The sequence below is a fragment of the Capricornis sumatraensis genome, chromosome 9 (genome assembly GCF_032405125.1).
Source record: "Capricornis sumatraensis isolate serow.1 chromosome 9, serow.2, whole genome shotgun sequence".
Taxonomy (NCBI): Eukaryota; Metazoa; Chordata; class Mammalia; order Artiodactyla; family Bovidae; genus Capricornis; species Capricornis sumatraensis.
Window position 1 is genome coordinate 46,013,344 of NC_091077.1, and position 14,653 is coordinate 46,027,996.

The window sequence follows — 14,653 nt, forward strand, 5'->3', positions numbered from 1 at the left end:
GGGTGCTCTTGACTCTATTCCCTGGAGAAGGGAATGGCAGCCCGCTCCAGTATTCTTGCCTGGAGAATCCCATGGACAGGAGAGCCTGGCGGGCTGCAGTCCATGAGGTCACAAAGAATCAGACACGACTGAGCGAGTTTCACTCATTCACTCATGACTCTTCTGCTAAACAGAGGTGCTTGGTCTCCTTGGAAAGAGAGGATCTGTGGTTAAAACAGTGGGGAGTTCTCCCCTACAGGGGCCTGCTGGCTGGTAATATACTGGGCTGTGAAGAGTGACCTCATAAAGCAAGGATTCCCTCTGTGGACCCTTCTCCGTGGCCGTGTGGAATATAGATGCAAGGAGATTCCTAAGCAGAGATTTTCTATTGGATGGTTAAAGCAAGGAATAAAGATTGAAAATTTGGAATATGTCTCAGCACTTTTATCACCAGGACCATGCAAGAATCCTTTCTGACTCACTGTTCGAGAATGCGTCACATATGTTCTATGAGAAATTATGGAAATTTCAGTAAATATTCTTTATTTCTCTTGCTTAACAAGTATGCAGATGGCAGTGTTGGGGGCTCTTAGCCTCTTTTCATAGGCACTCTTCCACTTCCCAAACTGAGGGATTCATCCTGGATAATCTGATTTCTCTGACTGGTGAAGTTGTTGAAGTCTCAGCCAAACAATTTTCTGAGCTTTACTGTCACAGTTGGCTGGTTAATCAGATATTCAGTCACACTCTTATTTGACCTGTAGACCAAATGACTACTTTGTTCCATCTTTTCATTTTTTGTTCAATACTGTGTTAGATAATTTGAAGGCTTTTTTTTTTTTTTGGTAATAGACATGATCTCAAATCAGATAATGGAAATTATATATTTTATTTTTATAGGTTATAGAAGTATATACATTCTATATATATATTTTTTTACTGTGTGAAACTGTTCATTTCTTACATGAAAAAAATTGGAACAACACAATATAAACAGGAAAAAAGAATTACCTATAACTTTACCATCAATAGCCAGACACTGGCAACATTTTGGCATATTTCATGTTGAATTTTTTTTCTACCTGCTTTGCACAGTTGAGATAATTTTAAGTAGAGAATTTTTATATTGTGTTGTTTCTATGTTTTGCTATCCAGTGGGTCATAAACATTTTTTCTTAAATCATGAAAAATACGTAGACATGTTGTGATATCTGTGCAATATTCCATTAGCTGGATGTGCCATAGTTTACTCAACTTATCTTCTTTTGGTTAGACTTTTAAATTGTATCCAAGTTCTTATTACAGCAAATAATGGTGAGATAATCACATTAGGCTAAAGTCACTGTTTGCATTTCCAACTGTATTCTCTTGGGGTAGATTCCTTGGGTCTGAGGATATGAACACAACTAATGTTTTCAGAAAAATTGGTCAGTTTACATTCCCCTGGAAGTTTATGAGAATGTTCCATTATTTTGTGCTCTTGCCAGCATTAAATATTATCAAGTTTAAGTCTTCACTAATTTCATAAGCAAAATTAATGGTTTTACTTAATTTGCACCTCCTCGATTAGTAGTGCCACTGAACATTCTAGGGAGGGGGACTTCATTACCGTTGTTTTTCGTTCATGAATTGATTATGTGTTTGCCCCTTTTTTCTTAGAGTGGTCAGTTTTTTAAATCATTGATTTGTAAGTGCTTGTATGGTTGATTATTTGATAAGCAGTTTTCCCTACTAGACTGACTGTATATAGTTTTACTTCACCTTATATCTCAAGGGCCTACTGTATTGCCTGGCATACAGTAATCATTCAGTAAAAACTTGTTGAGTGAATAAATGAGTGAGTTGAATAGTAGTTACTGAAAATTTTGAGCCACCATAGCTCAGTTGGTAAAGAATCCACCTGCAATGCAGAAGACCCCAGTTCGATTCCTGAGTCAGGAAAATCCCCTGGAGAAGGGATAGGCTATCCACTCCAGTATTTTTGGGCTTCCCTGGTGGCTCAGCTGGTAAAGAATCCACCTGCAATGCAGGAGACCTGGGTTCAATCCCTGGGTTGGGAAGATCCCCTGGAGAAGGGAAAGGCTACCCACTCCAGTATTCTGGCCTGGAGAATTCTATGGACTGTATAGTCCATGGGGTTGCAAAGAGTCGGACACAACTGAGCAACTTTCGCTTTCACTGAAAAGTTGTTGAATGAGTAAAGGAAGAATATGCTTTGTTTGAGAAGGAGTGGTAATCATTTTTTTTCCATAAGTCTAGAGAGAATGAACTGAGTTAACTGAGTGGGGACAGACCCTCCCATTGATTGTCATACATATTTCAGCGGTCATCTAGTCAGTATTTCATTGCAAATCTGAAGTATAGATATAGTTTAGATTTATAGTCACAGAAGGGGGAAAGCAGACCCTAGTTCCTAAAAACGTGAGCATCGTTTGGGGATCTAGCTCTGTTGCGAGATAATCACACCTCTTATTCAACTTTTTGACAGGAGGAAGGATACTCAGTTTCAGGCATTTGTGAAGAAAGTCATAATGAGTCATCTCTTTAAGATAATTATGATTAGCACCATCTCAATGAATGCCTTTTTTATGGTCTTGTGGACTGATTATAAAACAAGATACAACTTGTTCAGACTTTTTGAGGTAAGCAGACAAAATGGGTCCATTTCCTTCTGTTTCCTTTCTGAAACTATTCTAAGATTCTTAAGACATTTTGTTCAAAAAGTTTTCTATAGAAAAATTCTAAGGACTATTAAAATATACCTTAAAAATCTGAGAAGATGGTGGCAGCAGTAGTAGCAGCATTTACATCAAAACTAGTTAACAAGAGGGACCTCCCTCACTGTCCAGTGTTTAAGACTGCACACTTCCTGTGCAAGGAATGTCGGTTTGATCCCTGGTCAAGGAACTAAGATCTCACATGGTATGCAATGTGACCAAAAAACCAAAACAAAAACAACAGCAACAACAAAAACTAGTTGCAAGAGATCCTTACCAAGAACCACCCTGCACAGTATTAGCATCTGTAGCAGAGGAAGCAGAGGGAAGTCAATAAGTATTGAATAGAAGTTGATATCAGAGAGTGTGTTGCCTAATCTATTACTTGTGGGGTAACACAAGAGGTTCCTGCTGTTTATGAAGGGGCTAGAATGGTTCAGACCCTGTAGCTTTTAAAACTGACCATCCAAGGCTACTTTCAAGGTTAGAGTTCCATACTTATGGGAAATATTGGAAGTGGAGTGAAAATTGTGTAGGTAAAAGACCCAGAGAAAGGAAGAGAGGTTCAGATAAAATTGGAAAAGGGAAACAGAACCGGGAAACCTCAAAAATCAAGCTATCATGTGTTAAATCAAGAATAGATATTTTAAGTTAGAATCACACTTTCTCCTAAAAGTTCAGGAAAATTAATTTCATATAAAAAAGTATAGTAGAAAAATATTGTGGTAAAATCCCATATAAAATTATAGGAACAAAAGAACAAAGTGGAGAATAATATCACTACAGATAATGAAAGCCCACAACAAAAACATGTTCACAAAACAGATGAAACCTGTACTATTTCAGAACAAGGTAAATTTTTACAAAAGTGATATTAGGAAAGAAAAGAGTGAAGTGATAGAACTCAGAAAAGAATTAGAAATAAAATCATTTAAAAAATAAAGACCAAATTAGACTAAGAGCAATTAAATACAGCAGATAAGGACTTAGACATACAGGATTAAATGGGAGAAATAAAATTTTTATTTTATTTTTAAAATAAGTAAAATCCAATTTTAAATTAAAAATCAGTAATAAATGAAGAGATTAAAAAGAATTCAAGAGAAAATGATGAATATTGAAGATTGGGGAAAAACGATCCCACTTAAGGATAATAGGAATCTCTGAATGTGAAATAGAAACAGAAGCAAAGTAATGAAACAGAATAAACACTCAAATGTAAAAATCTAAGAAAAGTTATCTGAAATAAAAGAATTGAAACTATATATTGAAAGAGTGCTCATTGTATATTGATAATATAGACTTAACAAACACCAGAACATATTCTAGTAAAAGAATACGAAGGAATCCCTTTGGCTTCCCTGGTAGCTCAGCTAGTAAAGAATATGCCTGCAAATGCTGGAGACTCCAGTTCAATTCCTCGGTTGGGAAGATCCCCTGGAAGAGGGATAGGCTATCCACTCCAGTATTCTTGGGCTTCCCTGGTGGCTCAGCTGGTGAAGACTCTGTCTGCAATGCAAGAGACCCGGGTTGGGTCCCTGGGTTGGGAAGATACCCTGGAGAAAGGAACAGCTACCCACTCCAGTATTCTGGCCTGGAGAATTCCATGGACTGTATAGTCCATGGGGTCACAAAGAGTCGGACACGACTGAGCAGCTTTCACTTCCGCTTTGAAGGAAAGAGGTGTGGGGAAAATTGTTAGCATGTTAGCAAAGAGGCTTATAAAGAAAAGAAAATTATTATTAAACTCTGCTGTGGTAATGCTTTATGCTGAGTGAAAATGGGGCTTCCCCAGTGGCTCAGTGGTAAAGAATCTGCCTGGCAATTCAGGAGACATGGATCTGACCCCTGGTCTGAGAAGATCCTGCATGCTGTGGGGTAACTAAGCCCGTGCACGTGTTCTAGAGCCCAGGAATCACAATTACTGAGCCCATGCTCCTCAACTACTGAAGCCCTCCTGTGGCTCCACAACAAGAGAGGTCACCGCAATGAGACAACTGTGCACTGTAATGAAGAGTAGTGCCTGCTATCCGCTACCAGAGAAAAGCCTGCACAGCAGTGAACACCCTGCACAGCCAAAAATAAAGAAAAGAAAAAGGAGCAAAACATTTAAGATACTTTAGGGAAGAAAATGTGAGCCAAGAATCCTAGATCCAGCAGAACTGACTTTCAAGTTTAAAGGGCATAGACAAACTGTCATCAACATGAAAAAATCTTGACTAATACTGCTCCCATGAGCCCTTTCTTAGGAACCTATTTAATAAGGTATAAGTTTCAGCCAACTAAAATTATTAAAGAAGTATCAACATTGGAAAGGCAATGAACAGTAAAATGTTTTTATTTATAGAATTAATCATAATTATGGGTTAACAAGGAGAGAATATATTACAAATGAATATATACTCTGACAAGATATAGTATTGATTAAAATGGGGAAGAATGGGAGAGTCAATGCAAAATTTTAAACCATTTGTCAGAGATCAACTTTCTGGAGATGCTCTTAGTATTACTCTGAGACTGTTGTGTGTGTAACACAGGATAAAGCAGATGAGTAATTATCGGATAGTTTAATTCTGTTATCCTCAGTATTCTTGAGGACCAGGTTACTCATGGAAGAAAGGAAATATGATTATAATATAGACAATGTAAAACCCTGTAGTTTTGCATTTAAGTTGGAAGTATCAATATAAATTCCTAAGATATTTTATCATTATCCATTGAGAAACCTAGAACACTGACCAACTTAACAATTATGCATCCTTAGTGGCCATAATGTGGTGTTGAAATACTGTTTATCACTAGAAGGAGCTAGGGATTCTTTGAGACATGGTTGATTGCAGGTTTAGGCCTGAAACTATACCAAATGAGCTCAGAATATCTTGTACACATAGCAAGGAAACTATCAAAGATTACTGTGAGTAAAGGTCACTCAGTTGTGTCTGACTCTGCAACCCCATAGACTGTACAGTTCCTGGAATTCTCCAGGCCAGAATACTGGTGTGGGTAGCCTTTCCCTTCTCCAGGGAATCTTTCCAACCCAGGGATAGAACCCAGGTCTCCTGTGTTGCAGGCAGATTCTTTACCAGCTGAGCCACAAGGTAAGCCCAAGAATGCTGGAGTGGATAGCCTATCCCTTCTCCAAGAGATCTTTCTGACCCAGGAATCAAACTGGGGTCTCCTGCATTGCAGGTAGATTCTTTACCAACTGAGCTATCAGGGAAGCCCAAAGATTACTGGGGTCATGTCAAAAGGACTCAGGAGACAACTTGATGAGACTCCTGCTGGCTAAAGATGGGACTCCTTGAGCTTCAATAAGGATAATAATTACAGTGGATTTTTAAACTCACCAAATAATCTGTAAGTTTACAATGATACAAAAAAAGCTGATGGGTCACTTTTGGAAGGTGATACCTGGTGGCTCAGCAGTAAAGGATTCGCCTGCAGTACAGGAGACATAAGAGATGCAGGTTCGATCCATGGGTCAGGAAGATCCCTGAGGGCATGGCAACCTACTCCAGTATTATTGCCTGGGAAATCCCATGGACAGAGGAGCCTTTCCACGGGGTCGCAAGGAGTTGGACATAACTGAAGTGACTAAGAACAGCAGCACAGGGAACTGATACTTTATGTCAGAAACTGTTAAATTAGGGGAAGGAATCAAGCTTTCCTGACCTTTCTTATATGAGTTGTATTATTGCATAACAACATAGTAGATAAGGGAAATATCTCTTTATAGAAATGTCCCAGTTACTAAAAATAAATGATAGAATTAAAATATCAGTTTTTCAACCGTGAGTGAATTACAGGATTTAGGCATTTTGAGCATTAGTGATCGCTTCCCTCATAAAAAGAGAGACAGCCAGACATTTTTTTTGCCTCCTATAAAAGAACAGAACCTGTCCTCTTACCAAAAAGATCAAACCTGGGACTTCTTTGGTGGCCCAGTGGCTAAGCCTCTGCACTCCCAGTGCAAGAGACATGGGATTGATCCCTGGTCAGGGAACTAAATCCCACCTGCTGTAACTAAAGACCCTGCATGCCACAACAAGGATCAAAGATCCCACATGCTGCAACTAAGACCTGGCACAGCCAGATAAATAAATAATAAAAATAAACGTTAAAAGATCAGATCTGAATCTGATCAAGTCGTTTCAGCTAGCATCCTATTTCTGGGAAATAGAGGACAGAAGAATATAAGTGTGCAGTCAGCACAATTCCAGATGATGAAATTGTACAAGTCAAGTTGCCTGGTTTCTTCAACAAATAAACTTTAAGGAAAGGAAGAAAAAAATGAATAGGAGACTTAAAAGGCATATCAAAATTTGAGAAAGCTTTTAGTAAAAAAAAGTATTCTAGGAATGCACACGTGAGTTTCTATCTATGGAGACATGCAGGAAAGCGATCTCTATAAATACAGGGACAATGGTTGATTTGGGGGAAAGGGAGGGAGTTGTGGTTGGGATGGAGCATGTGGAGAGGCTTCTGGGACAGCTGGCAAGGTTCTAACTCTGGGCTTAGGTGGTAGTTACAGGCATGTTAGCTTTGGAACAATCCATTAGGCTATGTATTTGTGTGGTTCTATATGTGTATTTTATTCTACAATAAAAAAAGATTGAAGAGGTACTTTTATCTTCATTTATGGTCAATGGCAAATTTCATTCTTGGTGATGAAAAGGTTTAACGTCACCAGAATGTGGTGTCAGAGGTGGTGGAGGTGATGGAATATCCTAATCAGTGTCTTAAAGGTGCAGTGTCCACTTGGCACAACTTCTGTGAATGTGTTGGTATGGCAGTACATTCCACACCAGCATCCCACAGAGTTTGGTCACGGATTGTAGAGCATCATGTCAAGTATAGGGCTTGGGTAAGGATCGGGGAAGAGATGAGTTGAGGGATCTGAATCCTCTGATTGTTCTCCAGAAGCCACAATGATTATTAAACATGCTTCAGTAGTGATCTTTGTTTGTAAGCCTAAGGGAGTTCTGTGCTGTGGAAAGGAGGCAGACTTACACAGATGTGGGTTCAAGCCCTAGCTTTACTACTGTCTCACTAGATGTGAGAATTTGGGCAAGTTGGTTAACCTCTATGTGGTTCAGCTACGTTTGTAAAATAGTATTAACACACACCTTCCAGGGTGGCGATTGAGATCACTGGAAATAATATGTATGAAAGCCCCTGGTTATCTATAAAACTGAGAAATTATTAACAGTTTTAGGGATCCCAGTGAAGATATGAGGAAAGCACGGAGAAGGCCCTGATCTGTTACCTCGAACTAATCTTGAGATTCTGTGCAAGCAGCAAATAAATGTTAAGGCAGGGTTGTAAACTTCTGAGGCATTAAATACATGCCCCAACATACAGAGCCCCTTGGCAAGGCTGGGAGACTTAGGGATTTCAGGAATTTAAGGAATACTCTGTTCATTTATTAGCAGACCATTAAGATAACTGAGCAGAGAATTTGGTGGCCACACATGACAAAGTCATGTAGAATTAGTGCAGGAAAGTCTCTTAAAAAAAAAAAAAAAACAGCAACAACAACAAAGCCCTAGGAAGAGGGGGAATACCTGATTTCCACAGTTTCCAATATTATATGGTTAAAAATGTTCAATTTCCAACCAAAAAAAGAAAATTGTGATACATGCAGAGAACAAGAAAGTATGGTTTCTACACAAGAAAAAAAGTAAACAATAGAAACTCACCCCAAGGAAGCCCATCTGTTGGACTTACCTAGACAAAGATTTTAATTGGCTGCTATGTTCAAAGAGCCAGGGAAAAAACCCACATCTAAAGAACTAAATGAAAGTATGAGCAATGTCTCACCAAAAAGAGAATATGTGTAAAGAGAAATTATTAAAAAGAGCCAAATAGAAATCCTATAGTTGAAAAGTACAATAATTGAAATGAAAATTTCCTGGAGGAATTCAACAGCAAGTCTGAGGTAGTGAAAGAAAGAACTAAAGAGCAGAAAAACAGGTCAATTGAGATTTCCAGTATGAGGAACAGAAAGCAAAATGAATGAATAAAAATGAGCAGAAACCCATGATACACAATCAGACATACAAACATGCATGCAATTGCTGTCACAGAAGGAGAGGAGAGAAAGGATAGAATATGTGAAAACATAATGGCCCAAAAGTCCCCAAATTTCATGAAAAACAATCTGAACATCAAAGACAACCAACAAACTCCAATGGGATAAACTCAGAGATCCACCTAGAGACATTGTAAACAAATTATTGAAAGACAAGGACAAAGGGAGAATTTGAGACCATTGTGGAGGAGTGATTCATTGCATACAAAGTATCCTCAATAAAATGAGTAGTTGACTTTTCATCCACAACTACAGTTGCCAGAACGCAAAGGATGTCATATTCAGAGTGCTTTAAAACAGACTATCAAACTAGAATTCAAAATCTAGCAAAAACTGTTAATCAAAAATGTAGATGCGTGATGCCAGTGAAAAGGCAGAGTAGGTAGCTTCAAAAATCCATCTGTTCACAGAAACAATTAAAAAGGTGATAAAACTGTCAGGACTCTGGAAAAGAGCCAAAAGTTTACAGAAACTGAGTGAACATTGAGTCAAGAAGAAGTGAAGTGAAGTGAAGTCGCTCAGTCGTGTCCGACTCTTTGTGACCCCGTGGACTGTAGCCCGCCAGGCTCCTCTGTCCATGAGATTCTCCAGGCAAGAATACTGGAGTGGGTTGCCATTTCCTTCTCCAGGGGATCTTCCCAACCCAGGGATTGAACCTGGGTCTCCCACATTGCAGGCAGACGCTTTATCCTCTGAGCCACAAGGGAAGCTAAATAGAAAGAAAGTCAAGAAAGGGGAACTCTAAAAAGATGGTAGGAAAACTTTGCAGCATTTTTACTTGCCTTTGGCCCTATCCCTCTTCATCAAGGTGATGGTCCTGAAGATGGGCAGCTGGTGTTCCCAGAGTGGGACCTTGGCCCCCCTGGGTCTAGAAAGAACAGAAAAGATTTTTGTTCGTAAAGAATTGTGTTTGTCTATTTTGGCCTATCAGAGGGCTCTCTGAAGGACTGGTCCGAAGCTATTTTCTTTGTTTTGCTTAACCTGGAATTTTTTTAGGGCAGAAAGTGGCTACGCATTGGGCATTTCTCAAAACCATTGAAAAGCAAGTGACTGATCCACTGCTCCCTGGAGCTAAAATATAGCACTTGAAGCAAATGATAGGCATGTTGAAAGCCTGAGAGGAAAATCCAGGGAGAGAGATGCTTTGGAAAAAGAGAGCATTGTCTGCCATACATGTCCAGGGCAGGACACATGCTTAGGAAAGACCTGAGAAAATACCAGGCTTGCACTGTAACTGAGCTTTGGGCTCAGCACAAACTCAAAATTAACACTCAGTTTCAGTTGTAAGTGGGCCAGCTCAACATGGAAGGAGTTCCTCAACAAAGAGGCCATTTGCAAAGACGAGGAGAGTTTTTCTTCTCCTGCTTTCTCTTAGTCCTTTTCCTTCTTTCATTCCTTCCTTTCTCTTTCTTTCCTTCTCTCTTTTTTCTTCCTTTTTTCCCTGAGTCATCTAAGAAAACCTCTGTTTAAATTCTAATTGACCAGAAACTAAAGAAGAAGAGACTTCAGAAGTCATGCGTTACAAAGAATATGGTCTTTACAAAAGACACTAAACAGACAACTACTATCCATGGAAAGCAACAAACCCAACAATAAGGAGAGGAAAGAATTTGATTTCCAGAGTTACCACATTGTAAATTTTTAAACGTCCAGTTTTCAAAAAGGTATCCTCTTACACAGGAGAAGTAAACAGAAGCTGTCCCTGAGGACACACCAGACAAAGATTTTAAGTCAACTTTGTAAAATATGCTCAGAGAGCTAAAGGAATTCACAGGCAAAAAGCTGAATGTAATTAGGAGGACAATGTTTCAGCAAATAGAATATGTCAATAAAGAGAAATTATAAAAAGAAGTAAAACACAAATTTTGGAACTGTGAAGTATAATAATAAAAAAATTAACTAGGAAGATCAAGGGCAGATTTGAGCAGCCAAAAGAAATAATCAGTGAACTTGAAGTCAAATCAGCTGGACTTAGCCAGCCTAAGGAACAGAAAGAGAAAAGAATGATGAAAAATGAACAGTCTTAAGAGACATGTGGGACACCATAAAGCATATTAGCATTCACACAGTAGGAGTTCCAGAAGGAGAGGAGAGAAAGAGGAAGAAGGAATAGTTTATGAAATAGTGGCCCCAAAGTTTACAAATTTGATAAAGAATATGTCAAGAATCTTAGTGAACTCTGAGGAGAAACAAAGAGATCCACACTGAGACACATTGTAATCAGCTATCAAAAGTCAAAGACAGAGAACTCTGAAAGCAGCAAGACAGAAGCACCTTGTTGGGTACAAAGAGTCCTCAATAAGATTAGCAGCTGATCTCTCCTCGGAAACTGTGAGGAGAGAAGGCAGTGAAATGATATGTTTAAAGTACTGAAAGGAGAATATTGTCAACCGATAATTCTATATCCAGCAAAACTATCCTCCAAAAAAAATGAAGAAGAAATTAAGATTTTTCCAGGTAAACAAAACCTGAGAGAATTTGCTTCTGGTAGACCTGCTCTACAGGAATTGCTAAAGATAGTCCTTTAGGAGAAAATGAAATTAGACAGTAACTTAACACATTATTGACCAGGGGATTTTTGCAGAAACATAAGGTCCATCTAGTCAAGGCTATGGTTTTTCCAGTGGTCAGGTATGGATGTGAGAGTTGGACTGTGAAGAAAGCTGAGCCCTGAAGAATTGATGCTTTTGAACTGTGGTGTTGGAGAAGACTCTTGAGAGTCCCTTGGACTGCAAGGAGATCCAACCAGTCCATTCTGAAGATCAACCCTGGGATTTCTTTGGAAGGAATGATGCTGAAGCTGAAACTCCAGTACTTTGGCCACCTCATGCGAAGAGTTGACTCATTGGAAAAGACTTTGATGCTGGGAGGGATTGGGGGCAGGAGGAGAAGGTGACGACCGAGGATGAGATGGCTGGATGGCATCACTGACTCGATGGACGCGAGTCTGAGCAAACTCTGGGAGATGGTGATGGACAGGGAGGCCTGGCGTGCTGCGATTCATGGGGTCGCAAAGAGTCGGACACGACTGAGCTACTGAACTGAACTGAACTGAACTGAATGCCTACGGTGTTAATATGTCTCTGGTCAATAATGTGTTAAGCCATATGATGAAATAAAGGGCAGTGATAAATGTAACTTCATAGGTAAATATGAAAGCCAGTATTGTATTTTGGGTTTGAAAACAAACTCCTCTCTTTTTCTATATGGTTCAAAATAATTATAGATAGATAATGGGCATGCACTATATTTAGGTGTGTTTTGTCATGAAGTGGAGGAGGGATGGAATTTATAGGAACAAAATTGTGAATGTACTATTGAAGCTAAGGTTGTATTAATTAAAGATGGATTGTTGGGACTTCCTTGGTGGTCCAGTGGCTAAGACTCCATGCTCCCAGTGCAGAGGACCTGGGTTCTATTCCTGCTTAGAAAACTAGATCCTACATGCTGCAACTAAGAGCTGGCATGCGAAAAGTAAAAAATTCTGCATGCTGCAGCAAAGATAGAAGATTAAGACCTGGTGCAGCCAGATGAATGAATGAATAAATAAATGGATTATTTTAAATTTAAGAGGTCAGTTGTAATCTCGAGGGTAACCACCAAAAAACTAACTTTAAAAATGCAGAGAAAGAAGTGAGAAAAGAACCAAAATGATACACTACAAAAAAATCAAACACCAGAGAGAGCAGTAATGGAGGAACTGAAGGACAAAAAAGATGTGACTTATGTAAAACAAATAGCAAAATGGAGAAATATTTTCTTTCTTATCAGTAATTACTTTAAATAAGTGAAGCTCTCCAATTAAGATAGAATTGATTCTAGAAAAAAAAATCCAAATATATGCTGTCGCTTGAGATTCAAAGATACAAATAGATTGAAAATGAAAAATGAAAGAAGTTACTCATGCAAATAGAAACCAAAGGAGAGTTAGGTTGGATATACTCATATCACACAAAAAAAGACATTAAAGAAAGCTGTTACAAGAGACAAAGGGGGGTATTATATATTGACAATAGAGTCAGTTCGTCAAGAAGATATAATAGTTTTCTCAAGTACACATGAAGCATTTACCAGGATAGACCACATATTAGGCAACAAAACAAGTCTCAATAAATTAAAAAATATTGAAATCATATACATTATCTTTCCTGGCAGTTATGGAATGAAACTAAAAATCAACAAAAGCAGGAAAACTGAAAAATCTCCAAATATATGAAAATTAAACCATACCTATTAAATAATAGGTCAAAGAAGAAATTACAAAGGCATTTAGAAAATACTTTAAGGCAAATGAACATGAAAATAAAGCATAATGAAACTTATAGGTTGCAACAGAAGCAGCACTCAGAGCAATATTTATACCTGTAAATGTCTGCATTATAACAAAAGAAAGATCTCAAATTAATAACCTAATTTTACACCCTAAGGAACTGGAAAAAGAACAAACTAAACTCAAAGCTAGCTGAAGAAAAGAAGTGAAAAAGGTTAGAATGGACTTCCCTGATGGCTCAGTGGTAAACAATTCACCTGCCAGTGCAGGAGACATGGGTTTGATCCCTGATCTGGGAAGATCCCACATGCCACAGGACAACTAAGCCCACTGAGCCTGTGCTTGGGAGCTGCAGTTAGTGAGCCCATGCTCCGCAGCTTCTGAAGCCTGCATGCCTTAGAGCCTGTGCTTTGCAACAAGAGAAGCCAGTGCAGTGAGCAACTCACCCTGCAGCTAGAGAGTAGCCCCCACAACTGGAGAAAAGCCCGCACAGCAACAAAGACCCAGTGCAGCCACACACACACAAGAAAAGACTGGCAAGACTCAAGTCCAGGGAGGCCGCATGCATTCTTTAATAATAATAAGATTAGAGTGTGAAACAAAATAGAGAATAGAGAGATAACAGAGAAAAGTCAATAACATAAAAGATTAAAGTTCAGTTCTCTGAAGACATCCACAAAACTCATAAGCTTTTAGCTAGACTGACTAAAAATAAGAAGACTCGAATTAATAATGAGAGAAATGAAAAGCTGGGACGTTACTACTGACGTTATAGAAATAAAACGTTTACTATGAGAATACTGTGAACACTTTGTATGCCAATGAATTAGATAATCTAGATGAAATGGAAAAAATCCTAGAAACATATCACCTACCAAACTGATTTAAGAAGAAATAGAAAACAGATATACTGAAACAGACCTATAAATAAAGAGGTTGGATCACTAATCAAAAGCCTCGCAGCAAAGAAATGCCCAGAACTGGATGGCTTTGGTGGTTAATTTTACTCTGCATTTAAAAAACAACAAGCACCAATCCTTCTCAGACTCTTCCAAAAGTAGGAGAAGAGGGAATATTTCTGAATTCATTCCATGAGGCCAGCATTACCCTGAGACCAAAGCCAAAAACATCACAAGAAATAAAGAGACCAACATCCCTACAAATATAGATGCATTAATCCTCAAGATATATCTGAGCCCAGAAGTGTACTTAAAAAGGTTATATGCCACAACTAAGTGGAATTTATCCCAGGAGTGCAACGGTGGTTCAGCTCGGGAAAAGCAATGCATGTAATACATCAGTAGAGTGAAGGAAACAAAATTACCTCAGTAGATAACTGAAGAAGCATTTGACGAAATTCAACACCCTTTCATGGTTAAAAAAGCAAACAAACTAGAAATGGAAAGGAAATTTCTTAATTTGATCATGGGTAATTATGAAGAAATCCCACAGCTAACATAATACTCAATGGTAAAAGACTGAAAATCTTTCCTTTGAGATTAAGAACAAGACAAATGCCTGTATTCACCGTTATTCAACTTTGTACTGAAAGTTCTAGCCAGAGCAGTTAGGCAAGAAAAAGAACTGAAAGTTGTC

General features: G+C 38.6%; 1 protein-coding gene across 1 annotated transcript in view; it reads left to right on the forward strand.

Annotated features, from left to right (window-relative positions):
- Positions 1-409: 409 nt before the first annotated feature.
- The window catches only part of CATSPER3 (cation channel sperm associated 3), a 29,594-nt gene continuing 15,350 nt past the window's right edge, over positions 410-14,653 (forward strand). Inside the window, exons 1-2 of the mRNA XM_068981527.1 lie at positions 410-510; positions 2,468-2,621. Coding sequence (XP_068837628.1) covers positions 410-510; positions 2,468-2,621 — 255 coding nt within the window. The remainder of the gene's footprint in view (positions 511-2,467; positions 2,622-14,653) is intronic.